The sequence below is a fragment of the Camelus bactrianus genome, chromosome 15, assembly GCF_048773025.1.
Source record: "Camelus bactrianus isolate YW-2024 breed Bactrian camel chromosome 15, ASM4877302v1, whole genome shotgun sequence".
In the NCBI taxonomy this organism is placed as follows: domain Eukaryota; kingdom Metazoa; phylum Chordata; class Mammalia; order Artiodactyla; family Camelidae; genus Camelus; species Camelus bactrianus.
The window spans coordinates 23176868-23201563 of record NC_133553.1 but is presented as its reverse complement, the minus strand read 5'-3'; the positions used below and the strand labels follow the sequence as shown (position 1 = coordinate 23201563).

Below are 24696 nucleotides of genomic sequence, written 5' to 3'. Positions count from 1 at the left end.
TGTATGTAGATACACGCAAACATGTAAATAAGAGAGAGACCATAGTACAAACAAAATTTCCTGCTTCCATCCCTTTATCTCACTTCCCCTTTCTAGAGGCACCTGTTCACATGATTTTGGTGTGTGACTTTCCAATGTGTGTTTTTATATTCGTTCTCACTACACTGTATATGTTTCCCTGAACAATTTATTGAATTTATTTATCTGTCCCTTTTAAACATTTAAAATATTTTAATTTTTCTGCATTATAAATAGTGCTGCATTTATCAAGAGATAAATATACCTGTGCAAGAATTTCCCTAGAGTTTCCTTAGAACAGAATTTGGGGGGTTGTTTTGGGTGTGCATTTGTTAGATGTTGTCATTTCAGTCTCTAAAATGATGGCTCCAGTCTCACTAGTACTTTATAAGAGTTACTGTGTCCTTAAACTTTCTGGAGGGTGGTTGGTATAAATCTGTGTTGCTTTAATCTATATTATTGGCTTTTGTGTTTTTCGTTTTGTGACTGGCTTATTCTTTGTCCATTTTTCTTTTGGGCTGGTTGTAGGAGATCTTTATAGATTTTGTCGCTAAACCATATGCTCTGTTAGTTTTTATATGTTATAAATAACATCTCCTGGTATATGATTTTTTTTTTTTTACTTCACAAATAGAAGTTTTAGATTTTAACATGGTCAAATTTGAAGGAAAATGTCTTGACAGTGAGATAGGAAAGTTTTTAACAGGTCAAGATGCACAAAGCACAAGTTACAAAGGAGTAGATTATCCTTTGTCAAGTGTGAGTTGAGTTGGACCTCTTTAGAGCTCTGCCCTTGCGTGTGAACTTCATATTTGTTTAGTTCTGTCACATCAGTGTGTTCCGTCCCATAAGAAGTTCTGTTGGGATTTTGTTTGAAATTTCATTCAGTTTATAGATTAATTAAGAAGAATTGGCTTCTTCAAGTTATTGAGAGTCTGTCAAAAAGCATGGTACATCTGTCTTTATTTATAACTCTTAATGTCTTTCAGGAACATTTTGAAATTCTCACCCTGATGCTTCTCTTTACCAGATTCTCCCCTTAGCACGGCCGGGTGCCCTGTTTGTCAGTTGGTGACTCCTCATCCCTGTTTCCCTCCCTTCTCCCTGCCTCATCTTCTCATGTCTTACTGCTGAAACCTAGTGAGAATGAGGGCAGGCAAGGGGAAGGTGGTGTCTGTCGCACCTTTCTCTCCGTGCTACCTGAGGAGAAAGTTGGAGATTTAAATTCACTCAGTCGCTCACTGAGCATTTGTTGTATGTCCTGTGCTGGGCCTCAGACTGCGCTCTTTCCCATTGACTGTCTGCATCTCAGTTGCATGGTTTCACTTCGCTCTGGCTGGTGTTGCCTGGGAAGCCTACTTCTAACACTGTGATCGTGATGGAGAAGGTTTATTTACTAGGCCAGGCATCACTGCTAAGCTGCCTTTTCCCCCTTAATCACTTGTAGATGCGCCCCAGTCAGCACTGAGTCGTGTAAAGCAGTAAAGTGGTGGACCAAGTTAACACCTTGAATCGGGGCTGACGCCCCTTGGCGGGTACGACAGAGACGGCCCTTGGGTGGGCATGGGCGGGGTTGTCGTCTCCAGCTGTGGTGGTTTTCCTTCTGAACCATTTACTCCTGGGCTCTGGGCTTGTCTTCTTTCCATGTGCCCTCAATCAGAGAGCAAGCCTTTTGAATGCCGAGAGAATACCTTGTTCATCTCCGTCTGCTCAGTGCCTGCACGTTGCCTGGCACACAGTAGCTGCTGGTTACCTGTTTTGTGAACACGTTGATGAAGTCATCTCAGTTCCCCTCCCTGTAAACACACCTACGCGCACAGGTCTGCTTGTCTCGGTGAACACACGGGCGTTCTTGTCGCTGGGGCATCCCTGTCCTGAAGCTGCCATACCGTCTGGTGGGAACAGCACGTGATTGGTTCCATCAGTCTGCATCATCTCCACTTACTCCTCAGTCTGGCATGGATGGAGGAAAGGCTGTTTTAGAAGCAGTTACTGAATCTCTTATTTTTAATGGAGCTTATCTTGTCGTAGCCAGTTTGATCTATGCGTGGCCGTGTTTCTCAGACTTCACAGGGAGGAAGTGTCTTCTGGGATCAAGGCCAGGAGATAAGAAGAATCTGAACTCTCAATTAGCTCTTCTTCAGTAATCAGGCAGTGTAAAGTCTTATACATATATTTTTTAATCTGAAAATTAGATAATGACATCTGTCCTCTCTATGACATAGTCGTGCAGATTAACTAGTAATGCTCAACCCCTTGAGAAAGAATTAAGTGGTTGCTATAAATATAGATATGGTTACATATGCTCAGTGTTGCACATTGAGTAGAGGAAAATTATTTCGCTTATTAGGATCTGCTGTATCCTGGCCTTTTAAGGATTTGTTGAATTCTCCAGCAGTGTTTTGTTTTTATTATAACGATAGGCTTCTGATTTTTAAAGATATGTTTTATGAGAATCACATGTTTTCTGTTTGAGAAAATGCTATGACTAAATTCAGAAATGTAGATATTCAAAATTAGCTGTTTTGTTTCTGTTTATTCAGAGGGGTTTTTCCAAACAAATTGACTTTTGAATAAAAAGCTCCTTATGGAATATTTGAAGCATGTTCACAGAAGAGTATACTGACTCCTCCGTGCCTGCCTTTCGGTTGACAGTCAGCTCACGGCCAAGCTCATTTAATCTCTAGCCTCAGCTGTTCCTCCCCTCCTGTGCCCAGAGTATTGTGAAGCAAATCCTGGACAGCATGTAATTTCATCTGAATATCTCAGCATGTATTTCTAAAAAATAAGGACTCTGAAAAACATAAACATGAGACCATTATCGTATATGAACATCACTAATAATAATTTGTCAGGATCTTCAAGTTTCCAGACTGTGTTCCCTCTTAACTGGTTGATCTGTACTCCATTCTCTCCTCCTTTCTCCATCTTTTACTCAGAGGGACGAAGAGGGGAGAGGGAGAGAGAGAGAGAGAACACGTTGTGTGTTCTGAGGAAGCCACATCATTGATTCTGTAGTTTCCTATTGTCTAGATTTTTTTCGATTTCCCATTATTTAGATGGCATCTTTGTTGTATTGTTTGAACTGTTTTTCTCTTTTCAACTGTATTTTCTTTAAACTGGTAGTTAGAGCCAGAGGAATAATATGATTTTATCTTGTGTAAAGATAAACTTTTTTGGGAGAAATTATTTTAGAGTAAAAGAATCATTTGAACAGAATGATTGCTATAGGCAAGTAACACTTGTCCTGCTAACTTGACTTTGGGCTCAGATCTCTTTTGCCCTGGTGAACAGGATTAATTCTGTGTTAGCTTTGAGGACTGGCCTAGGGTCGAAATAGCCCAGCAGGTTGCTTCAAGCCATCTTCTCAAAGTTTGTTGTTTCTAATCTGCTGTGATGAAAACTTGTTAGACGGTATATAAAAGCAGTAGGAAAAAGGCTTTGAGTGAAGGCTCAAGTTGTGTTTGTGAATAAAGCACAGTTACAATATTTTATGAATTTTTTTGGTATATAAAAATTTTTTAAATTCAGGTATGGTTGATGTGCAATGCTGTGTTAGTTTCGGGTGTACAGTAAGGTGATTCATTTATACTTACATATATTCTTTTTCAGATTCTTTTCCATTATAGATTCTTAAAAGATTTGAATATAGTTCCCTGTGCTCTACAGTAGGTCCTTGTTGTTTAGCTATGATTTTTTTTTTTAATTGAAGTATACTTAATGACTTTTGAGACTGTGAACTGGCCTAAGCTCTCTGGCTAAACCTAGAAGGATTTTATGCCGTTTGGAAAGTTTTATGACCGAGAGTATATGTAGACATCCGGTTTTTAAAAATTATTGTCGGGTTTTTATTGTTAGCCTAGTTTGGAACAGGAACCGCATAGTAGGTCATTTATGCCTCAAAAACAAACTGTATAGAAGAAGAGATTATTATGCTGGAAACCTTAACTTAGACAGTGCTGTATGTCAGTTATATCCAATAAAACCAGGGGGAAAAAAAAGGATGTTAGAAAGTTGGTCAGATCAGCAGTTGGTGGAATTAGTCTGGCAGGTCGTCCGAAATCCGGGGCTGGGAAAGGAACACAGTGTGTGTTAGCTTTCTGTGGTTGCTCTGACAGATTACCACCAATTCAGTGGCTTAGAACAAGTTTGTCATCTTGAAGTTCTCGAGGTGAGAAGTCGGAATGGGTCTCACTGAGCTCAAGTCAAGGTGTCAGCAGGTGCGTCCTTTCTGGAGGCCCTGGGGGACAGTGTTTTCTTGCTGTTTCCAGCTTCTAGAGCAGCCTGGCTTCCCTGGCTCGTGGCCCCTTCTGTCTTCAAAGGCAGTGTCACTGGGCAGGCCTTTCTCATGTCACAGGGCTCTGACACTGACATTCATGCTTCCCTCCTCCACTTCTAACGACCCTGGTGGTTCTTTGAGCCACCTGGATAATCCAGGATAATCTCCCTGTTTTAAGGTCGTTTGATTAACAACCTTAAATCCATGGAATATAACGTGGTCACAAGTTCTAGGGATCAGGACATGGATATTTTTGGGGAGCCATTATTCTGCCTTCCCCACGAGGTAAGCAGCGTTAGCAGAGGGCAGGTGTTGCATTTTGCACTAATGTGCCGAGCCCTTTTGGACTGCCTGTGGGCGTACCCGTCTGCAAAGGTCCTGAAGGGCAGTGTTGGGAGCTCATGGTGCCCCGTCATGAGCTACTTTAATTATGTAACATTGAAGAGTTATTGGCTAACATCACCAGAAAACCGAGTCAGTCTTTTGATGTGCCAGCTCTAAATAGTGTCATGAAGTGTCATTTTCCTTCACCTTTCGATTTCTGCACAGAAACTAAAATTTTTATGTGGAGGCTAAAAATTTGTAAAGTTCTGATTGATCTACGACCATGGTATTGAAAAAGGTAAATACTCATTTGTCATGTGATGAAGTGCGTCCTTTTGTTGACACCGTGGAGGCCTGGTGTTGGCAGGCATTATGTACATTGTGCTGGCAAGGGAGCTTGATGTTGTTTTCTGTCATTTGGGTCCGTGCTGGGGGCAGATTGTGTGGATGCGACCGAGGAGACCTCTGTCCTAAGTCTTTCTCTCTCTCAGGCAGCAGGGGCTTTCCCAAGCATCGGGGAGGGGCTTTTTTCCTTTTTTTTTATTGAGATATTGAAAAATGTGTAGCTTCTCCCATTTCCCTATTGCCTTAATGTAACTGGGAACAACAGGTGTTTCCTGTAATACCAAGTTTTACTTTCAAACTTTTTTCTCTTTTAGGTGACTGTGATGTCTGTTAGACGGTTCCCTGCCAGATTTACTGAACGTAACTTTAAAACTTATAACTGTTGGATTCCATTCTGAATCAGCTTAGTTCGTGTGTGGTCACGTAGTCTTTTAACTTACAGGACCCGTTAGGCTGTTAGCCCTGTTGGTAACTGGCCTCTAAGTGCTGAAGAAGTGGAACAAACGGAAAAGTGAACTGGTCGTCATGTGCCACTGAGCTACTGCCCAGTCTGATCGCAGTGGTACTTCTGTTCAGTTCTGTCCAGCTGCCGCGTTCCCTGCTGTCAATGCTTCCCAACATCTGGAATTGTATCCTCCCTGCCTCCGATGCACTGCTGTAGTGAACACATAGATGTCTGTGTGAGGTGACACTTCTGTTTGTCAAAGTTTATTGACATGGATGAAGTTTCTTAGATACTCAGCAGCCAACCTTAAAATAGTTTCTCTCATTTCTAAGTTCCCCTCTGGGCATCAGGTGTTGGGATGTTTTACACTTGACCTCTGTGTTAGTGAAGGTGAAATTCTAGTTGAAAAAGCATCTGGTTTTCTGTTGTTTGTTTCCTCTTAAATACTTAACCTTCTAGGATTGGTCCATCATACCTTTGTTTCAGTTTTCCTTGTGAAGACACCTGTTTCTGCTCTCTTTGTTTTGATGTTGTCTTGTTCGTGTTTGTAATTTGTCGATACTTTTTATCTTTCCCCTTTTTAGACTTTTATTGGTCGGTGGATGTGAAACTGCTGAAGTGGGCCTATCAAAAGCTGCTAGCTGTGGACTTTCGGCCTGGAGAGTTCTTTCAGGATCGCCGTATTATAAGCAGGTCACTAATGGCGGAGACAGGGTCCCTGCAGTAAGTATTAGTGGTGCTGTGTCACTTGGCTTGTGGGTCTTGAAGACAGACCAGCCCTTTGTGAGACACGGAGAAGGAAACAGTTTGCCTTGAATGAGGAGAGTGACTTAATGCAAGTGCAGTTTTAGGACTTCTTTCAAACATCAGATTTATCTCAAGCATGTTTTATTTAACTTGGGTTTCATTTTTGGCAACAGTATTTGCAGATATCAGAAAAGCAAATAACCTAACAGTAGTCCTGTTACTTGCATTTGCCTGTTTAGACATTCACATTGATTAAGTCCTTTTTATGTGCTGGCAGCTGTTCTGAGTGCTTTATGCTCAGTGACGTCTCAGTGACTTTTGAAGTAGGTGTTGTCAGGATGCTGATGAGGGCCGTGACGTTTAGCTGGGCCTCCAGCTGGCGGGGGGTCAGAAGTGCCCCTGCTCAAGTTCCTGACTGCCTTGGTGCTTCCATTTTGTTTCTGGTTGGGAGTGATTATTTGTCCAGACATTTGTGTATTCATTCTGTGACTGAGCTTCTGTTTTAGACAGACCAGGCGCTCCTTTGTGCCTGAATAGTCATGTAGAATATACATAGGTACACAGATAAAGCCAGTGTGGTGAACGGTGAACTCAGGTGGAAGGTATACTGGTGTTTCATTGTGTAATCATTTCAGCTTTTCAGTAGCTATGAAATTTGTCAAAATGAAAGGTTGAGGGAAAAAAGAAAGAACAGGTGAGTGTGGAGGACTTAAGGCGAGAGAAAGTAGGCAGGCTGTGAAGGGCCATTTCAGTGCAGCGGAGCCAAGGGTATTTGTGACAGAGGGGCCAGGACAGGGAAAGGCACCGAGGACTGTCAGGTTCTGTGAAACCTTGTTGCACCTTGGCGTCTTTGAATCCTCTGTGCTTTCACTTTGCTCCTTACTGAAGTATTGGAATCTGCTCTGCTGTGTACGCCCCTTCCTTCTCTGGCCTGAAGCTTCGGTATTGGAGTCTCTCAAAAGAAAATTGCTTGTGCACTGACAGACTGAGTGGGGGGGAAATAATGAATTACAAATTGAAGGCTCTGCTGTTTGATAAACTTCTTGAAATGCAGCAAGTGTGTTTTAATTATGTGAGTGCCTTTTAAATGCATCTTGCAGCTAAACTTACAGACATTCTGCATAGCCTTCCCCTACCCTAAAGTAACTTCGAGGTTGAGAGAATTGGTTCTCTTGTCAGGTGGCAGGTACTGTTCTCATGGAACTTCGTGTTTATTAAAGGTCGCCGTTGTGTTGAGGTGGATGGCCGCTGACCGAAAACAATGCTGCTGACACATATGTTCTTGTCTCTCACAAGGCTGCTAGGCTGTAAAAAGAGACCATGCAAAATTCAATATGTGCATTGACCAAAGTTCCAATTGAATGTCAGTGTCATCCAAACGAGATAGTTTTACCTGTTCATTTATTTCTTCAGCATCAGATCACAGCTCCAGGAATCAGGAACATAAAGGTAGCAGCCCTCAAGGGGCTCACTGTACCGGAGGATACAGCTGTGCCCACAGATGAGGGCAGTAAGCTCCGGCAGGTGCCAGGTTAGTGGAAGGAGCCTGGGCTCAGGAGGCAGATGCCTGGGATTGGGATTCTGGATCATCGCCTCCCACTGGCGTGCTAGGCTCTTGACAACGTATGTGAAGGCACTTGATAAACAGTAAAATGTTCTATGGTATTAATTATTATTGTTTTTATTTTTAAGATGAAAATTTTAGGGAAAAAACATGTAAAAATGAACAAAACTGACTTTTCTGTTACTGCTTCTGCTGCTTTTTTTAGTATAGAATACTGTTGTAGAAAGAACACAGGCTTTTTGAAGTCCTGTTTCTTCGAGAAATGCTGATTCCATGAGAAGACAGAAGTAGTCAGAATATTCTCATACGATCCCACCACCTGCCTACTCCTGCACCTGGATGCCATATCTTTTTTCTCGTTATTGCGGATGAACTGCATTTTGCCCCAGCTGAGGCCAGCTCCTCCATTGTCCGCTAGATCTCACACTTTTGATGTTTGAAAGATGTTTTTCCAAATCCTTAATCTTGCTGTCTCTTAGGTGTATCAACATACAGCATGTGTTCATTTCCCCTATTGTAAAAACCCTTCAGTTTTGGAGGATTTAGAGCCTCCTAAACCCTGCTACCACCCCATTTCTTTCCTTTTCTTCAACATGTTCAAGAGTCATCTGTACCTGATCTAACTCCTCTTTTTTCCATTCTCTCCTTGAATTCACCTGAATGGGGCTTTATCTCCACCGTTTCACTGAAACTGTCTTACTGGTGTTATCAGGGCCATCCAGTGTTTTAGCAGTTGATCAGTTTATTGGTATTCTTTAATTCCTACTAAGTGCTTATACAAAAATCCGTTGATTTTATTTTCCCCTTTTCCTCTCCTTTCTCCGCCCCTTTTTAATTGTGTTATCTCTATTTTGCCAAAACATACAATTTTTATACATTAGTTTCAACTCTAATCTTCATGTTTCTTTAGTCACAGTTGTTCATTTATATATTTTGAAATGGTCACCCTCACTTTTGTTGAAGTTTTCCCAGTCAGTTCTTGGTTGGATGAAATTATCCTTTAATAGATGTTTTGAGAAGGGCTCATTGATGAAGAGTGTCTTAAATTCTTGATTGTTAGGAATTGTTTTCCCCATAGCTTGGATATTTAAAGGAAGAATTACTTGGATATAAAATCTTTGGTTTATCCATTCTTTCATTGAACTGTAAAAAAACAAAACAAAACAAAAAACCCCAAAAAACCAAAACAAAAACAACACTATTTTATCGTTGTTTTGCTTCTGATGTAGAATTTGAAGAGTTGATGTAAGTCAGATTACCTGCCCTTTGTATGTTTTTTGGCCATTTTGTTTGGAGGCTATAAGGATTTTCTTTATCTTTGAATTCTAATTGCTTTCCTAGGATATTTCTTGGAGTGATTTTTCAAGGTTAATATACCCACTCTTTCAATATATAGATTCAGGTCTTTTTTCCTTCCTGAAAGGTTTTCTTGGACTGTTAATTTTTGGCAGTGGTTTTAGATAGACCTTGAACCCCTTTGCTAGCTTGCCACACTTGTCTCCTGGTCCCTGCAGGATTTTTTTCAGTCCACTTATGCTCACCACCAAGCCTTGTTGTAGGTCTGGGTGAGGGTGGGTGCGAACTTGGGGGCTGGCAAGAGCAGTGGGGATGAGACACTGGGTTTTGGTGGTTTTTCTCTTTCTGCTCACAATTTTTTGAAGCTTCTATCTTCAGGTTAAGCTGAGGGTGTGATTTTTCATGTAGATGTATTTTTCCCTTCTTGTATTTTCTTGTTTTTGGAGAAAATGTGGAGCTAGGCCATCAGTAATGTCTTCAGCTATTCGGAAGTTCTGGTAGGAACATTTTTAACTTCAGCGAAAGAATGACCTCCACTTTGCCTTTTCTTTTTAGATTAAAATAAAATTCAAGTAACATAAAACTGACTATTATCCATTTTCAAGTGTACAATTCAGGGGCGTTTAGTACGTTCACGATGTTATGCAACCATCACCACTATCTAGGTCCAAGACATTTTCTTCACCCCAAGGGGAAATGCCAAACCCCTTAAACAGTCACTCTCTGTTGTCCTCTCCCCTGAGCTCCTGGCAGAGCTAGTCTGCTTTCTGTTCCTATGGATTTGCCTATTCTGAAAATTTCATAAAAATGGAATCATACAATACAATTTCATATCTGGCCTCTTTCATTTAGCAACATATTTTTGAAGTTCATCCAAATTGTAGCAAGCATCAATACTTCATTCCCTTTTACGACTGAGTAGTATTCCATTGTATGAGTACACTGCGTTTTGTTTATCTGTTCTTCCTGAAGACATCTGAGTTGCTTCTACTTTCTGGCTATTATGAATAGTATTGCTGTGAACAATTGTACAAGTATTTGCACACCCATTTTCAGTTTTTTTTTTTTTAATCTTGACAGGTTGGTTTTATTCTTTTATCAGTGCTGGTCATTTTGTTTTCAGTTCTTTTGGGTGTATGCCTAGAAGGGAATTGTTGGGTTATTTGATAATTCTGTTTAACTTTCTGAGCACCCACTGGACGGTTTTCCACAGTGGCTGTACCGTTTTATGTTCTCACCAGCAACGTACTAGTGTTCCAAGTTTAAGAACTTTAACAATACTTACTTTCTCTATAATTTAAACAATACTTACTTTCCATTTCTAAAAAACTATAAGTATAATTTTTGCTTTGGTAAGTGTATTTGCCCTTATAAGTATATTTCTTAAATCTAGAGACAAAAATAGTCTTGTACTATATTATTTCAAAAACTGTTTCTAAATGATATTTTTTTCCTGGTGTTTTTTAAGTGTAGGAGCAATTTTTTCATGAGTGAAATTTCTGTTGGGAGTGTTGGCCTTTTCCGTAGAGATGCTAGGATAAAACGGGAACCTGGCATAGCCGCATCTGAGAAGAGCCACTCAGTAGAGCAGGTTCTAATCTGCATAGATTGTACTCGACTTGTTTTTTTTGTATGTATTTTAAAAACATTTGATTGTGGGTAAATTTTGTGAAGACTTGTCATTTGAAGGATTTTTTTTCCCCAAAACAAAAACAGAGTCTCACCAAGATTTCTGATACTTACTGATAAATTTCTGATACTTATTGATGATTTTCTCAACCATTTCTTAAAATACTAGCTTTGCTGTAGTTTTCATTTCATGATAAAAGGACTTTATACAATGAGAATGCATTCCATTGATTTTGGTTTTTTTTGTATAATGTGTATTTATTTTGCAGGTACCGAAGACACTGGGATTATTAAGGATGTTAAGTGTCAAGTTTTACAGTCGCCAGGGACAAGAACAGGTAATACAAATTGGCTTAACTTTGTGCTTCTCAAACATTTTCACCAGAGTCCCTTTAAAGGCAAAGTTGAATGAACCTTGAATGTTACAGATTTTCATCTGATTTTGCTCTTAATTATATACTATGTGGGTATATGCATTAATAAGAATTCATGGAGCGTTTCGTTGAAGATTTGTGTATTTTGCCATATATATATCATTCTTGTCTCAATAAAGAAAATTAAAAAAAAAAAAGAATAAACCTAGTCCCCTTGCGTCTGGGGATTTAGCCCAAAGAAGTCTCCTGGAAGCATTATATATCTTTGAAGTTTCTTACTTTATCTTTTTTTTGTGAATTTTATGTCCTTGTCCATAGCATACTCCTTTTGATTGTTGTAAAATAAAAAAAAGATTCTTCCCTAAATCTGAGATTACTGATGTTGCAGGAGGAAATGAGCCGCGTTGGCCCTGTTTCTGTTCACTGTCTCTGCACGGCTGCCACAAGAGTCTTGGTACCTGGGCTCTTCAGTCCATATTCCTCCCTGTTTTGGGGGGGCTCAACCTAATTTTCCTGTTTGTTCAATTTCTTTACTAAACCAGGGGAGATAGTAAGAAATAAAGAAATTTCAAGAAATATAATGAGCATTCTCTCGCTGCATTTGTATTTAATGTATTTAAAATTCTGAGTTCTAGTTATTTCTCTGTCATTGACCTCAACTAGTTCACGTCTCCTGGGCTGGTTTGGCATTCATTGTACCTGTAGAATTGAACAGTAACACTGCTCTTTATGTCTAGAAAGTCATTTTCATTTTAATCCCTTGTATGTCTACAGTGCTTTCCAGTTAGCATTCTCTTCTGCTATGCCATAGAGTTTGTCTTCATTTAGCAGATGAAGAGACATATGCAGGACTAGGTGACCTGGCCCCTGCCATACACTTTGTTGTTTCTGATTGACCGTGTTGTGTCTGTTGGTTTTTCTGTTAGTGTATCAGCGGGTGAGAGCATTATTTAGTTTTTCTCCCTGGACCTTTTTCCCTTTCTCTTTAATTCTATCTAAATAATTATTCTGTCTTTAAAATTTTTTAAGGGTTTAATTTTTAAAATTCTTTTGACAGTAATTAAGCAGTTATGTGGCACTTCCACAGTTATTTTTTCTGTTAGTCAGTCAGCAAACACTTAAGTTGAGCTAGCCATGGTGTCAGAGCTGAGAGTAAACAGACGCGCGAAATACAGTGCACCTCCTCAGGGAGCCCTCAGTGTAGTGGGGGAGGCGGATGTGGAAGCAGCCGTAAAACAGGACCCTGTTACACATTTTATAACCTCTTCTGTAATGTAATATGAAGTGCCCTTGAGGTGCAGAGAGGGGCCATTTAAATCTGGAGGTGATAACTTGATTTGGAAGCGAAGGCGCGCTCCCCAGGCAGGCAGGGAGAGGCTGGGCAGCGCCAGCCCGGGAGCGGCATGTGTTGGAGAACACCGCAGAACTCTCCACTCTGCTGGGGGTGGGGTCCGTGGACTCTTATTATTCTGTGTTTCATGTTTATTTTATTTGGACCAACATAGTTGTAGCACGTTTAGAACAAGAATTGTTTGAGGGTTGATATACGTGACTCTCCTTTGTACCATATCTCACACATACTGAAGTGTTTCGTTGATGAGTTGATTTGGTATGTTAATAGGCAGATGTAACTCTGTTCACTCAGTATAAAATGACCATCTTCTCTTCCTTACCTCCTGGGAACTCCAGATTGTTGTAACTTTGACTCCTGCTATTGGTTATTCTTTTGTGTGGCACTCAGCTCTTTCTTATTTTTATCAGTATCCTCTGTGATTGAACCCAAGGAGGAAGAAGCAAGCAACTAATTTCCTTATATTTTGGTCTTTCTTTGTGACATCTTGTACCAGAATCCTTAACTGTTTGGACTTTTAAAAAAGACTTTATGAAATTAGTACTCTAAAATCAGTGCCTTTCAGTCAATATCTGAATGTTATATGAGTATCTTATTTGAACTCAGTGGTTCCTAGCCCAGAAATAATTAAGGGGGATAGATTTTTAGCATAATTTTAGAGCTGAAAGACCTCATAGAGCTTATTTAAGAACTGCATATTGTTGTGAACACTTCCTAGCTTAACAGTCCTTTTACATGTTCTCACAGGAAGTTTGCGTTCATGGCATCATAATGCCTCTTTTATTGATGAAGACATTAAATCCTCAAGACAAATGGCTTACCCAAACTCACCTACCTAGCTAGTGTCAGAGATGGGTTTGGTCTTGAGTTGACTCATGACCCAGTGCTGTTTATTCACTGTCTCTTGTTGGTTCTTGTCTAAACCTTTAGTTGGACGGTTGAAGAAACAGAAGCCAAGATATGTTGTACTTAAAAGTAGCCCGGGTTAAAAATTACTTATCATCTCAGAAAGAATGATGTGTACGACTCAAGTTTGGCAGCGATTACATTTCTCTTTTAAACTGTGTTGGCTCTTAACTACTGCTACTTTTTAAACAAGATCTGCTCTCCCATATAGTGACCATGTGGTTAATATTTAGTTCATTTTCTTCTAGTCACTTGTCAGACTATAAAGTAGCAAGACTTGATTGGACGATATTAGAGGGAATATATATTATTAAAACAGCTAAGGCAGTGATCGTCACTTTGCAGGCCCCGATAAATGATAGTGGTGGCTGCTGTTCTGATCTGTTACTTTCTTTGTATACATAATTATAGAGCTGATAGTTAAATTATGGGTCCTATTTAAATTGTGGTTTAGTATACCCCAAATTTACATGATTTGAAATAATCAACTGCTGGTTGTCTGGCATAATTTATCTCTCAAAGAATATATTAATGATCAAAATTACTTGTTTTCTTTTGGGCTTCTTTTGTCACCAGAAAGCTTAAATTTAAAATTTTCCCTGTATGTCTTGGGCTTTTGAGGTCTTAAGAATTTCTTCCACACCCTGACGTTGTAAAGGTGTTCTCCTATGTTTTCTTAAAGTTTCATGGTTTGGCTTTTCACCTGTAAGTTTTCATATTGAATTTGTTTTTGTGGCCAAAGTTTAGTTGGAATCTAATTTAATATTCTGTGTATGGCTAGCATCATTTATTCAATGCTGTATTCATTCCCAATTAATTCTATAATGCCCCCTCTGTCAGTACAGACATTTACAGAGGGGGTATTATAGTTCTGTTTCTTTGCTCTCTTTTGTGTTTAATTGGTGTACATATTTATTCCCATGGCAAATCACATTTTTAATAAACTAAAAGCTTTATAGTTAAAAAAAATTGTTTTTTAAAAGTTCATTGGTTTGGAAAACTTTTTTTCCAAAGGCTTTTTTCTTTCCTGCGTACTTTCAGTTTTTTCTCCCCCCTCAGGTTGTTAACCAGGCTTTTGAGGATGACTTTCTTTTGATTTGAAAACAGTTCTATTTATTTTGGGGGGTCAGACTTCAAAAGTACAGTGGGTTAGAATATCTGCTGAGCTCCTTGAGGGCAGGGACTTGTTTGTTTTGTTCACTGCAGGTTCCCCAGAGTGTAAAACATTATTATGCATTATTGATTGCATAATATTCGATAAATAATTTTTGAGTGTTGAAAGAGCAGTGGTTACAGATTCACCTTTTATTGAGCGGAGTTTTTTTTTCCTCTAAGTGTGTGTAATAATTTAGAACATTTTGAATGTGGGCACTAGAATTCAGTACTTTCGTTTTAATATAATTTGTACATTTGAAAGGTATAATGAAATTGGAAATCATTCATTTTTAATTGTTCTATATAGGTGATAGACAGTTGAAGAAAGGGAGGCAATTTAAACTAATCTCAGTATAAAGGTCTGATATTTAACATTAAAAAAAACCTCTCTCTTAGAAAGGACAATTGAAAAGTTTTATTGCAGTGTTTGAGAGAAGGTACAGTTCCTACTCTCATTATTGCTGCCAGAAGTAGAAGGCTTTAATTAGTGTTTGCAGTTGACACAAGATCAGATGGACATGTGAGCTGGGAATTCAATATAAATGAGAAATGGAAGTGGAAATTAAAATAATGTTCACATTATTCATCTTAGTAGTATTTTGTTAGTATCACATTGCTACATTAGGACGCAAGGAAGTCAGAGGAAATTATCTTTGGAAAAGTTTTGGGAATAGATTTGAGATGGGAAGAGAGCTGACGGTGGGGTTAATTAAAAGGGCCATAAATGCAGTACTCATGTAAACAGATGGTTGACTGTGCAAGAAGGCCCTTGTAAGTCCTCTGCCTCTAACCCTGCTGTCTACCCAGTGTTACGAACTTACCAAGTAACCATCTAGCTAGGCTACCTTTGGGTGAAGTTAAAACCTCATGGGATAAACTGAAGTGGGTGGTCAGTGATATTCACTGTTCTTTTTTTCCTCACCTTTATTGAGGTATAATTAATAAGTGAAGGTTGAAGTGTACAATGTGATAATTTGATATATGTAGGCATATATTGTGAAAGGATTTTCCTCCATTAAGTTCATTAATATATGCATCACTTCACATATTTACTTTTTGTGTCTGTGAGTATGTGTGAGGACATTTAAGTCCTATTTTCAACAAATTGCAGTGATACAATGCAGTATTGTCAACCGTAGTCACCATGTTATGTATTAGATCCTCAGACTTTATTCATCCTGTAACAGCGCTTGTACCCTTTCACCAACTTCTCCCTGTTTCCTTCGCCCCCCAGCCCCTGGTAAAGGCAACCACTTTTTTCATCTCTGTTTTTATGATTTTTGACTTTTTTTTTTTTTTTTTTAAAGATTCTACCTGTAAGTGACTACCATGCAGTATTTGTCTTTCAGGATCTGGCTTATTTCACTTAGCAAAATGCCCTCCAGATTCGTTCATGTTGTTGCAAATGACATGATTTCTTTCTTGTTAAAGACTGAGTAATATTCCATTGTGAGTGTTTGTAGGTATGTCACATTTTCTTCATTTGTCTGCTGGACGAACCACTTAGGTGGTTTTCTGTAGCTTGGCTATTGTGAGTAATCCTGCAGTGAACATGGGAGTGCAGGTATCTCTTTACGGTAATGGTTTCATTTCCTTCGTGTATATATATCCAGAAGTGGGGTTGCTAGATCATGTGGTAGTTCAATTTATAATTTCTTGAAGACCCTCCGTACTGTTTTCCATAGTGGCTGTACCCGTTTGCATTCTTACCAGCAGTGCACAAGGGTTCTCTTTTCTCTGTGTTCTCGCCAGCGTTTGTTATCTCTGTCTTTTTCATAATAGCCATCCTAACAGTTGTGAGGTGATATATCATTGTGTTTTTGATTTGTATTTCCCTGATGATGAGTGATGGTGAGCAACTTTCCATGTACCTGTTGGCCATTTGTGTGTCTTTGGAAAAATGCCTATTTAGATCCTTCGCCCATTTTTTAATTGGGTTAGTTGTCTTTTACTGTTGAGTTGTATGATTTCCTTGTATATTTTGGATGTTAACCCCTTATTGGATATGTGGTTTACAAATATTTTCTTCTATTCGATAGGCTACCTTTTCATTTTGTTGATAGTTTCCTTTTCTGTGTAGATGCTTTTTAGTTTGATATAGTCTCACTTGTTTTTGCTTTTGTTGCCTTTGCTTTGGTGTCAAATCCCCCCCCCAAAAAAAAATCATTGCCAAGATGAATGTCAAGAAACTTACCTGACTCCATATTTTCTCTAGTAGTTTTACAATTTCAGGTCTTACGTTTAAGTCTTTCATCCATTTAGAGTTGTTTTTTTTTTTTTTTTTTTTTTTGGTATATAGTGTAATTTAGGGGTCCACCTTTCTTTCTTTTGCATGTGGCTATCCAGTGCCTAAGTGCTCTGGTTAGGACTTTCTGTACTATGTTGGATAAAAGTGGTAAGAGTGGGCACCCTTGTCTTTCTCTTGATCTTGGAGGAAAAGCTTTCCAGCTTTTCACTGCCAATATAGATATTCTTGACCAACATTCCAGCTGCTGAAATGATGATTAAGATGAACATGGCATTTATAGTTGATGAATGTGAAGGAAATTCACAGACATATCTTAACCAATTACAGCTGAAAATTACAGCTCCACCTAAATTTTATTGCCTTTACAACGACTTAATTCAAATTGAAGAGAAGGGAACAGGATTGTTATCCACTTACACTGAGAAATCTTAATGCAGTATGAGAAATTGTGGTTTGAATGTTTGAGGTTTATTTTTATTGTGATGTGCAGTTGATTGAAAAGCCGTTTCCTTCTATTTCCAAAGCACATGCTCTTGAATTCTCCTCCTTGCCAAATATCAGGCATTCAGACTTCAAATGCTGCAGACTCTGCTCACAGTGTTTAGCATGGCTTTTCTAACTCTGGCTTTATATCTTGTGTCACAGTTACTGTCAGGATAATAAATTGTTTTCTGGGCGAGAAATACCCTGCATGCTATAGATACTCAGAAATGTTTCTACAAATAGAAAGCAGAATTTATATTTCAGAGGGAAAACACTGTGTTTCTAGTAGCATAGGTGACTTTTCTATCATTGACTGGCTACAATTTAGTTGCTATTAATCACTGTATCGTCCTATTGTGCATATACATGAAAGTTAAGCAGGTAACTTGGGACTTGAAAGAACTGTATACTTGACGTGTGTACATTTAACATCTTGGATTTGCTTTAAAATACTCTAGGGGACGAAAATCCCTGAGGGCACTGTGGTAATTGGGGAATGATACTTGAAAACAAGTTTGAAATGTTAATTTTTGTTTAAGATGGTTGTTGGGCCCATGGGTATTTATTATATTGTAATTTCTACTTTTGTGTAGTTGAGTACAAATTTCTACAACAAAATGCTATGGAAAGGAATGGTGAGTTTGCAATGTGGATGTCATAGTATCAAGTGAAACTAGGGATCAAGAGATAGAAGAAGTGGTAACATTTTAGTGAATATATTTATTGCTTAAGTGTATAGGAAGAATGGAAGGAAGGGGGAGGGATGAAAACAAAAGGAAATTTAGCATATTTAGTCATTATTTCCCTGGTCATAATGCTATGAAATTAATCATATTACTTAGTGTACAGTTTTTGGTTTTTTTTTTTGTTGTTGTTAAAGAGATTCATAAACTTCCTACTTGCTTTCAAAGCACTTTTCGTCGACTTTGTTTAGGAGCATTTGTAATACCTGCAAGTTACCGTAGAGATCACACATGCCTAATTATTCAGCTGATGCAACAATAAATATACTTGATCATAAGTTCTTCTGAGGAGCATGCTGGTGACTACTAGGAGGGCGGTGGCCCAGGTGAGGGCAGGAATCGTGGTGCGGCCCAGTGACATGGAGTGGGTGCAAAGACTGCATCTGGCTCAGGTTCTGATCTTGGGCACGTGTCTTAGCTCTTCAGGTCTTCACTTTCTTCCTCTATAAACCCCGAAGGGTGGATGGAGAGTTCTTTCAGTTAATAAGCATCTGTGCTTCAGAGGCCTGTCTTACAAAACCACACAGCTAACTGATTTCAGAGTCGTGAAAGAAAGATGCCTGGTCCTTCATTTTCCACTCGTTCCCTGTCTGCATCGCAGAGAAAGGGATGTGATGTATTTAAAATTCTGCCTGGGGTGCTTTTGCTTTTACTGCTCCTCCTTCGTGGGCATTTGTGTTTTCGTCTTTCTCACGTTTATTACGGCATTCTGGGACAGAGCTGCTCTGTCCAGTTAAAGTGAGTTTAGTTCTCGGTGAGATTACAGGATGCTTGTCGTCTTAACCTGTCCACTCATCCGACACTGTTCCTGACTTCCTGAAATGGTTCTGTTTGTTTTTGACGGCTAACGTGCCTTGTCACCGTAGACCTGTGGGCTTAAGCTCTACTGTTTACAGAGGCCAGGTAGATACGGTGAATTGAGGCAGTTGTAAATTCTGGTTCTTCATTATAGTCGCGTTTAGTTTTCAGTTCTACAGCTTTCGGCCTTGATGTTGGGGCCATTGCAGAGGTGCTGGGGTTTTGGCTAACTGGAAAGCTTATGAACCTTCTAAGAGGGCATACAGTTCCCTAGTCCCACCTGATTGTTGCTGTTTGGGCCCTGTGTTGCCGGATTTTCTAAATGTTCAGGAGAAATGTGACTGTGGGCTGCTGTTTTCTGGTCTTTGTTTTATTTTTTTTTGCAGGTACACTACCTAGACCCTGTTCTTAATAAATGCCTGAATTGGAAATAAATCTCTAGTTTGTTTCCTTGATTCTTCTGGTTCTGTTATAGTTAGTAAGCAGGTGACATCTCCACTTGGATGGTTTCTCTTGTGATAGCTGAGCAAACCTGGTATTCTCATAGGGAAGAACTAAGAGATTATCTGGGCCAGTGGAACTAAGAGGACACGTCTTTCTCTGTGCCCTGGGATTGGCCACATAAAATATTGCAAGGTGTCTCTGTTTGGTGGCAACACTTAGATTCCTTAAATTGAAGAATTTGCCAGCAGATCTGGAAAATCTTACACGTTTATAGTGTTCCTTAATTTAAGGAATACATTTTCCTCTAGTCAGTCTCTTGTTACCATCACCCTTTCGGAACTCTTTTCCTTCATCTTTCTCTTCCTCCCTCTCCCTTTCCTTCTCTTTCACAGCATGAATTTATGGCCAGTCCATGGTGCAGGGTATTCCAGACATTGTGTTCATAAAGAATCTTGTAAAGATGTGGACCCCAAATTCAGGATTCACAATTTTGTCAACATCAACCCATAAAAGATATTGATAACTCATGGTAATCTATGTGTGACATAAAGGAATATTTTTATAATGCTTGCATGTTTGAGTTTTGAGTGATATGTAAATTATAACACTATAAAGTAGATTAAAAAAAACTCCTTAAGGGCAAGAGTCTTGTTTTTTATATTCTGGAGCACATTTCTAGTGTTATGAAGCTGTCAGAATCCTTAATTATGAGAGATCATTTATGACATGGCACCCCTAAAGAGTATTATTAAATTCTGGAAGTTATATTTATTCAGCTGCAAGTCCGTTGCTCTGACACTAATGTAATATAATTATTGTCTAGGATGGAATCTTTAAGATGAGCCTTTCTCCAGATGGGACCCTCCTTGCAGCCATTCACTTCTCAGGGAAACTAAGCATCTGGGCCATTCCATCTCTGAAGCAGCAAGGGGAGTGGAATCAAAATGAGCAGGTATGTCTCTTGAATGCGATTATTCGCACAATCAGTCTCGCTTAAGGGTGAGCACTGACAATATTCATCTCATTTTCATGATATTTCACTGTAAGTTACAGCTATAACTTGCTCTCATGATTCCAAAGCTGTCCTATTCTTTACTTACCTTATAATATTATCAATGTAGTAGGACAGATTAAGAGCAGAGCAGCATTCTGTACTGGTGTGATTTTGTCCTGCAGAACACGCACTCTGTGTACTAACCTGTCCGTTGAACTCTCTGTTTTTCCCTTTTGCTCGTATAATGCCATGTGTTGTGACCGAGTGAAGAGTCAAGAAAAATCTGCTCAGTTAGATACAGCTTCCGTTACAGATCTTTCACTCCTCTGAGGGTGATTTTACATTTCAGCACTTGAAGTGTTCATTCTCCTCTGGCGTCCCTGTTCTCCTTTCCTATAGGAATATCCTGTCACCAGCTTTGGTGATCAGTATTGTGATTCTAAGATAGGAACATATTCCCTGAAAGGTCTGAATGGATCATGATCTTTTTATTAGCATTCTCTTGAGTTTCATGTCATCAAGCTGCACCATTAAAAGAATTCTCTCTCTTTTTTGGGGGGGAGGAGGAGGGAGGTAATTAGGTTTATTTATTTTAATGGAGGTACAGGGAACTGAGCCCAGGACCTTGTGAGTGCTAAGTGCTCACTTACCACTGAGCTATATACCCTCCCCCTGAACTCTCAATAAGCAAAGAGCATTTTGTATTTTTCAGAGCAGAGGAAAAGAGGAAGGGGCTGTACATTTTCTTACTCTTTTCACAGACTGAAATTTAATTTGTTTTTGCTATTCTTCAATTTTTTGTCTTATACACAATTTTAGGAAGAATTTTTTTCCCCTCTAGTTCCTCATCACGTTGAATTTAATTTGGTCTCCACATCTCTGCCACTCTCTTTTGCTTATTGGATCTAAATTTGTTCTAAATGCAAGAGATCCTCTGCAGGTTTCAACCTCAGGAGCCAAATACAGGGACATTCTATTCTCTGTCCTCTGATGTGGTAGCTAAGTTGACTTACATCTTCACTCAGGTGGAGTGGATTCTCTCTCCAGACTGTTTGTTTAATGCATTCAGCGAGGCTCATCAGAGAATTCCAAAAGGTACCATGCGTTTTTCATGGTCATCAGTGCATGGTGATAAAATATATCTGTTATTTGGGAAGATCCTGATGTTCTGTTACATGTGGGGAATTTACATTTGGGCAAGTTTTTTCTTAAAAGTGACCACTTTGGTTGTTAAAGGCATTTCCCCCTGGCTTTCTGTTTCCCTAATTTATTTTTATTCACCTGATAGAAATATTGATCAAGTTCTGAAGCACACTTAATATTTCACCTTGTGAGTATCCTAGAATGTCATACCTATAGCATAACAGCTATTCAAGAAAAATTGTTTAGTGTGCTCTTTTGTTTCCTGAATTCTGGGTGCCCTATTTTTTCCATACAGAGATAAATTATATCTGTTGTAGTCCACACTGACATACATTTGAATTTTTAACTAATCAGTCATTTTTGTTGTTAGTTGCCAATCAGTGTGATTACAACTCATTACTCTTTAGCTCATTAATGTTATTCACTGGACATTTATGATGATTCTATTAAAAACACAAAAATTGTTTAAAAATCTTGAAACTCAAGAGTGAATAGATGTAAATATCCAGATGTAGTCTGGAATAGGCCATCAGAAAAGTAACATGACAAGAAAGGAAGGGAATTCAAAAATGTCAGCAGAGATGCGTGGTGGAAGGAGGTCAGGCCAGAAATTTGTCTTTGGTGTTGTTCTGGGGAGAGTTGTTTGGACAGAAAGACTCAGGGTAGAGGAGCAGTTCATCAGGAATTGCTGAAGCCTGATATACTGTTGGACCTCCACGAGTTTCCACCTCACCTCCTCTGATTCAGTGCCCCCAAAACAGTCTGCAGACAGACCATATAATGATACAATTCTCAAGCCAGTAGTATCTTTTATTACACTTTTACACATTTTGAGGGTTATGTATCAATTTCTTCTGATTTGGCTGGTATAAATTCTTTCCCTTGAATGTCTGAGTAAACTGGAAAAACCAGGATGTTGGAAACAGTGGACCTGGTTGCCATCACCAAGGACATCTTGCAGGTAGAGGAATCCTTTGCTGAGGGAACAGTGGCTTAGCGAGGATGACTGAACCTAACTCTGTTTTATTGCCTTTCCCACTGGGGCTGGCACACCCTCCCTCCAGAGTCGTCCTGTCACAGGCTGGTGGCTGCTGGCCCCTCCCTCTTCTTGCTGCTGCTCAGCTCCTGGAAGGACTCCAGCTGAGCAGGGCGGACCCTGCCCTCTAAGACCCCTGCCAGTTTTAGCCTCAGAAGAAATTTTTGGCCAAAGTTGAAGGCATGGAGGGCATTTAATTTTATCCATTCTTTTCTTTAAAATTCTAAAATTATGGTCAAAATGCAAACTCCTTCATTTCCCTGCTTTCTAGTCTGATCGTTATGCTGCGTCACACTTGCTCCCTGAACCCTCCTCTCCTGCTCCCGACTCTTGTCAGCCTTTCCTACTGTACGTTCTGAAAGTTCGTTCCATCATGAACAAATGTCTATGAGGCTTCAGTGTTTTCAGAAAACACTCTTTGATACACTAATGTCTGTGGTTGCTCTGGGAAGTGAATGGGTGGCCGATTAGTTTAAAATAGAGTACATGAGGATATGTATCATATAGTCCGCCTGTAATTTTAGCTTAAACATTGCCCGAGAAAAAACTCATGTTCCTGGTGCCCGATACAGCCTTTGAAGTCTTTTACCAAATTGGGAATTCAGCTCATCTGGGCCTTTCTTCATGCAATGTGCTACTTTATTAGTTTTCATAATATGCTTTCTTTGAATGAGTGTTTTCTCCATAAAATGTAATGATTAAGGATAGTTGTGGAAGTGTCTATTCTGATTTACTTCTATCCAGTTTTGAGTTGATTAAATACTTCGGCTTTCATTGTCAATATGAAAATCCATCTGGCTAGAAATCTGTGAGTATTAAGTTTTGTTCATGTTTGGAATATATAGTAAAACTGCCAAAGTGATCTCTATTCCAGACATTTCCCATATGTTATGTTTATACAGTCACATCTCATTTTTGGCCTTAAATTTTCTCTGAAGAAGTTTTATTACTTATCTGTACTTTCTTAGATGTAGTAGAGATAGAACTTACCTTTTCCACCTGATTTTATTTCCTCTTTGACACACAGTAGGTACTGAACTGATTCTGTCAAGTGCATGAGTCAGTGAAGGATGAGTGGGAAGATGACAGTTCGTGTAATTCGTCTTGATACACTCCGCAGCTGTTTTCACAGCTTCGCTAGGCTGCCTGCTCTTGGAGAAGAGGCACTGAATATATATTTCTTCCCTGATATCTAACCAAGGGCTTGGCATATTAAATACTAATAAATGTTTATGGAATGAGTAAACATTTGAAAGTTTGCTTTTATGCTACTGGCAACCAGGGCTTTGTTATATTTACCTTCCAGCCATTAAAAAAAAAGTCAACAAATAAAATCCTTACATCTGAAGAAAACAGATTTAAGCCATATGCTTTAAGCCATATAATAACCTTTCTGTACAAAATCTCTACCTGTATTCTTAGGACCTTCTTCCCTAGGCTGCGGCTGTAAAGTGAGCACACCTGAGGCTGTTTTCAGACACATTTAGCATGCCATACAAAGAGGAGTGACGTGGAGGTTGCTTCTCGGAATGTGTCAACGTAGCGCAAGTGAGGACCCCTCTGTGCTTTCATGGCCGTCTTGGGAGCTTGTGATCATGTCCTTGAAGCAGCAGCCCACAGAGTGTGCATCAGATGTTGTAAAGCATGGCCAGTTCACAGTTCTCTTCCCGGATAGAGGCCCTGAGGGTGAAGAGTGGGAAGCCGGGGCCAGTTTGAGTAGTGTGAGGGGAGCAGTGGGAATGTCAGCTTAGACAGTCGCAGGGGACGAGCTGTCAGGTTGCTGCTCTGGTCAGGCCGTCTCTGCCTGAAGCAGAGTTCAGTTTGGGATTTTGTCTGGGCTTCTTTCTTAAATGTACTGTACAGATAATTTCTTCAGACTCCCACATATTGTGAAGTTGAGCATTTACTTCAGATATATCGACTGAATCTGCTGTCGACTTCTAAGACAAAAATATAGACAGGCATATACCCAGAAGAACTGGTAACAGGTACTCAAACAAATGCATTTGCAGACATGTTCACAGCAGCACCATTAACAACAGCCTCAGATGGAAACAACCCAAGTGTCTACTAATGCCTGGATAGACATGCTATGGTATATACTTGCAGTAGAATATTACACAGCCATTAAGAGGAAACGAACCACTAGTACCTGCTACAAGTTGGATGAGCCCCGAGAACCTTATGATAAGCAAAAGAAGCCAGATGCACAAGGTTATGTATTGAGTCCATTTGTACAAAATATCCACAGAATAGGCAAATCCACAGAGACAAAGTAGATTGGTGGTGACTGGGGCTGTGGGGAGGGGAAAAGGGAAGTTACTGCTTAATGAGTAAGAGGTTTTATTTTGAAGTGATAAAAATGTTTTGAAAC

At 39.4% G+C, this 24696-nt stretch overlaps 1 protein-coding gene across 1 annotated transcript in view; it reads left to right on the top strand.

The window, feature by feature from the left end:
- Positions 1 to 24696, top strand: part of NBAS (NBAS subunit of NRZ tethering complex) — a 277415-nt gene that overhangs the window by 39848 nt on the left and 212871 nt on the right. Inside the window, exons 10-12 of the mRNA XM_010947343.3 lie at positions 5996 to 6134; positions 10917 to 10985; positions 19973 to 20101. Coding sequence (XP_010945645.2) covers positions 5996 to 6134; positions 10917 to 10985; positions 19973 to 20101 — 337 coding nt within the window. The remainder of the gene's footprint in view (positions 1 to 5995; positions 6135 to 10916; positions 10986 to 19972; positions 20102 to 24696) is intronic.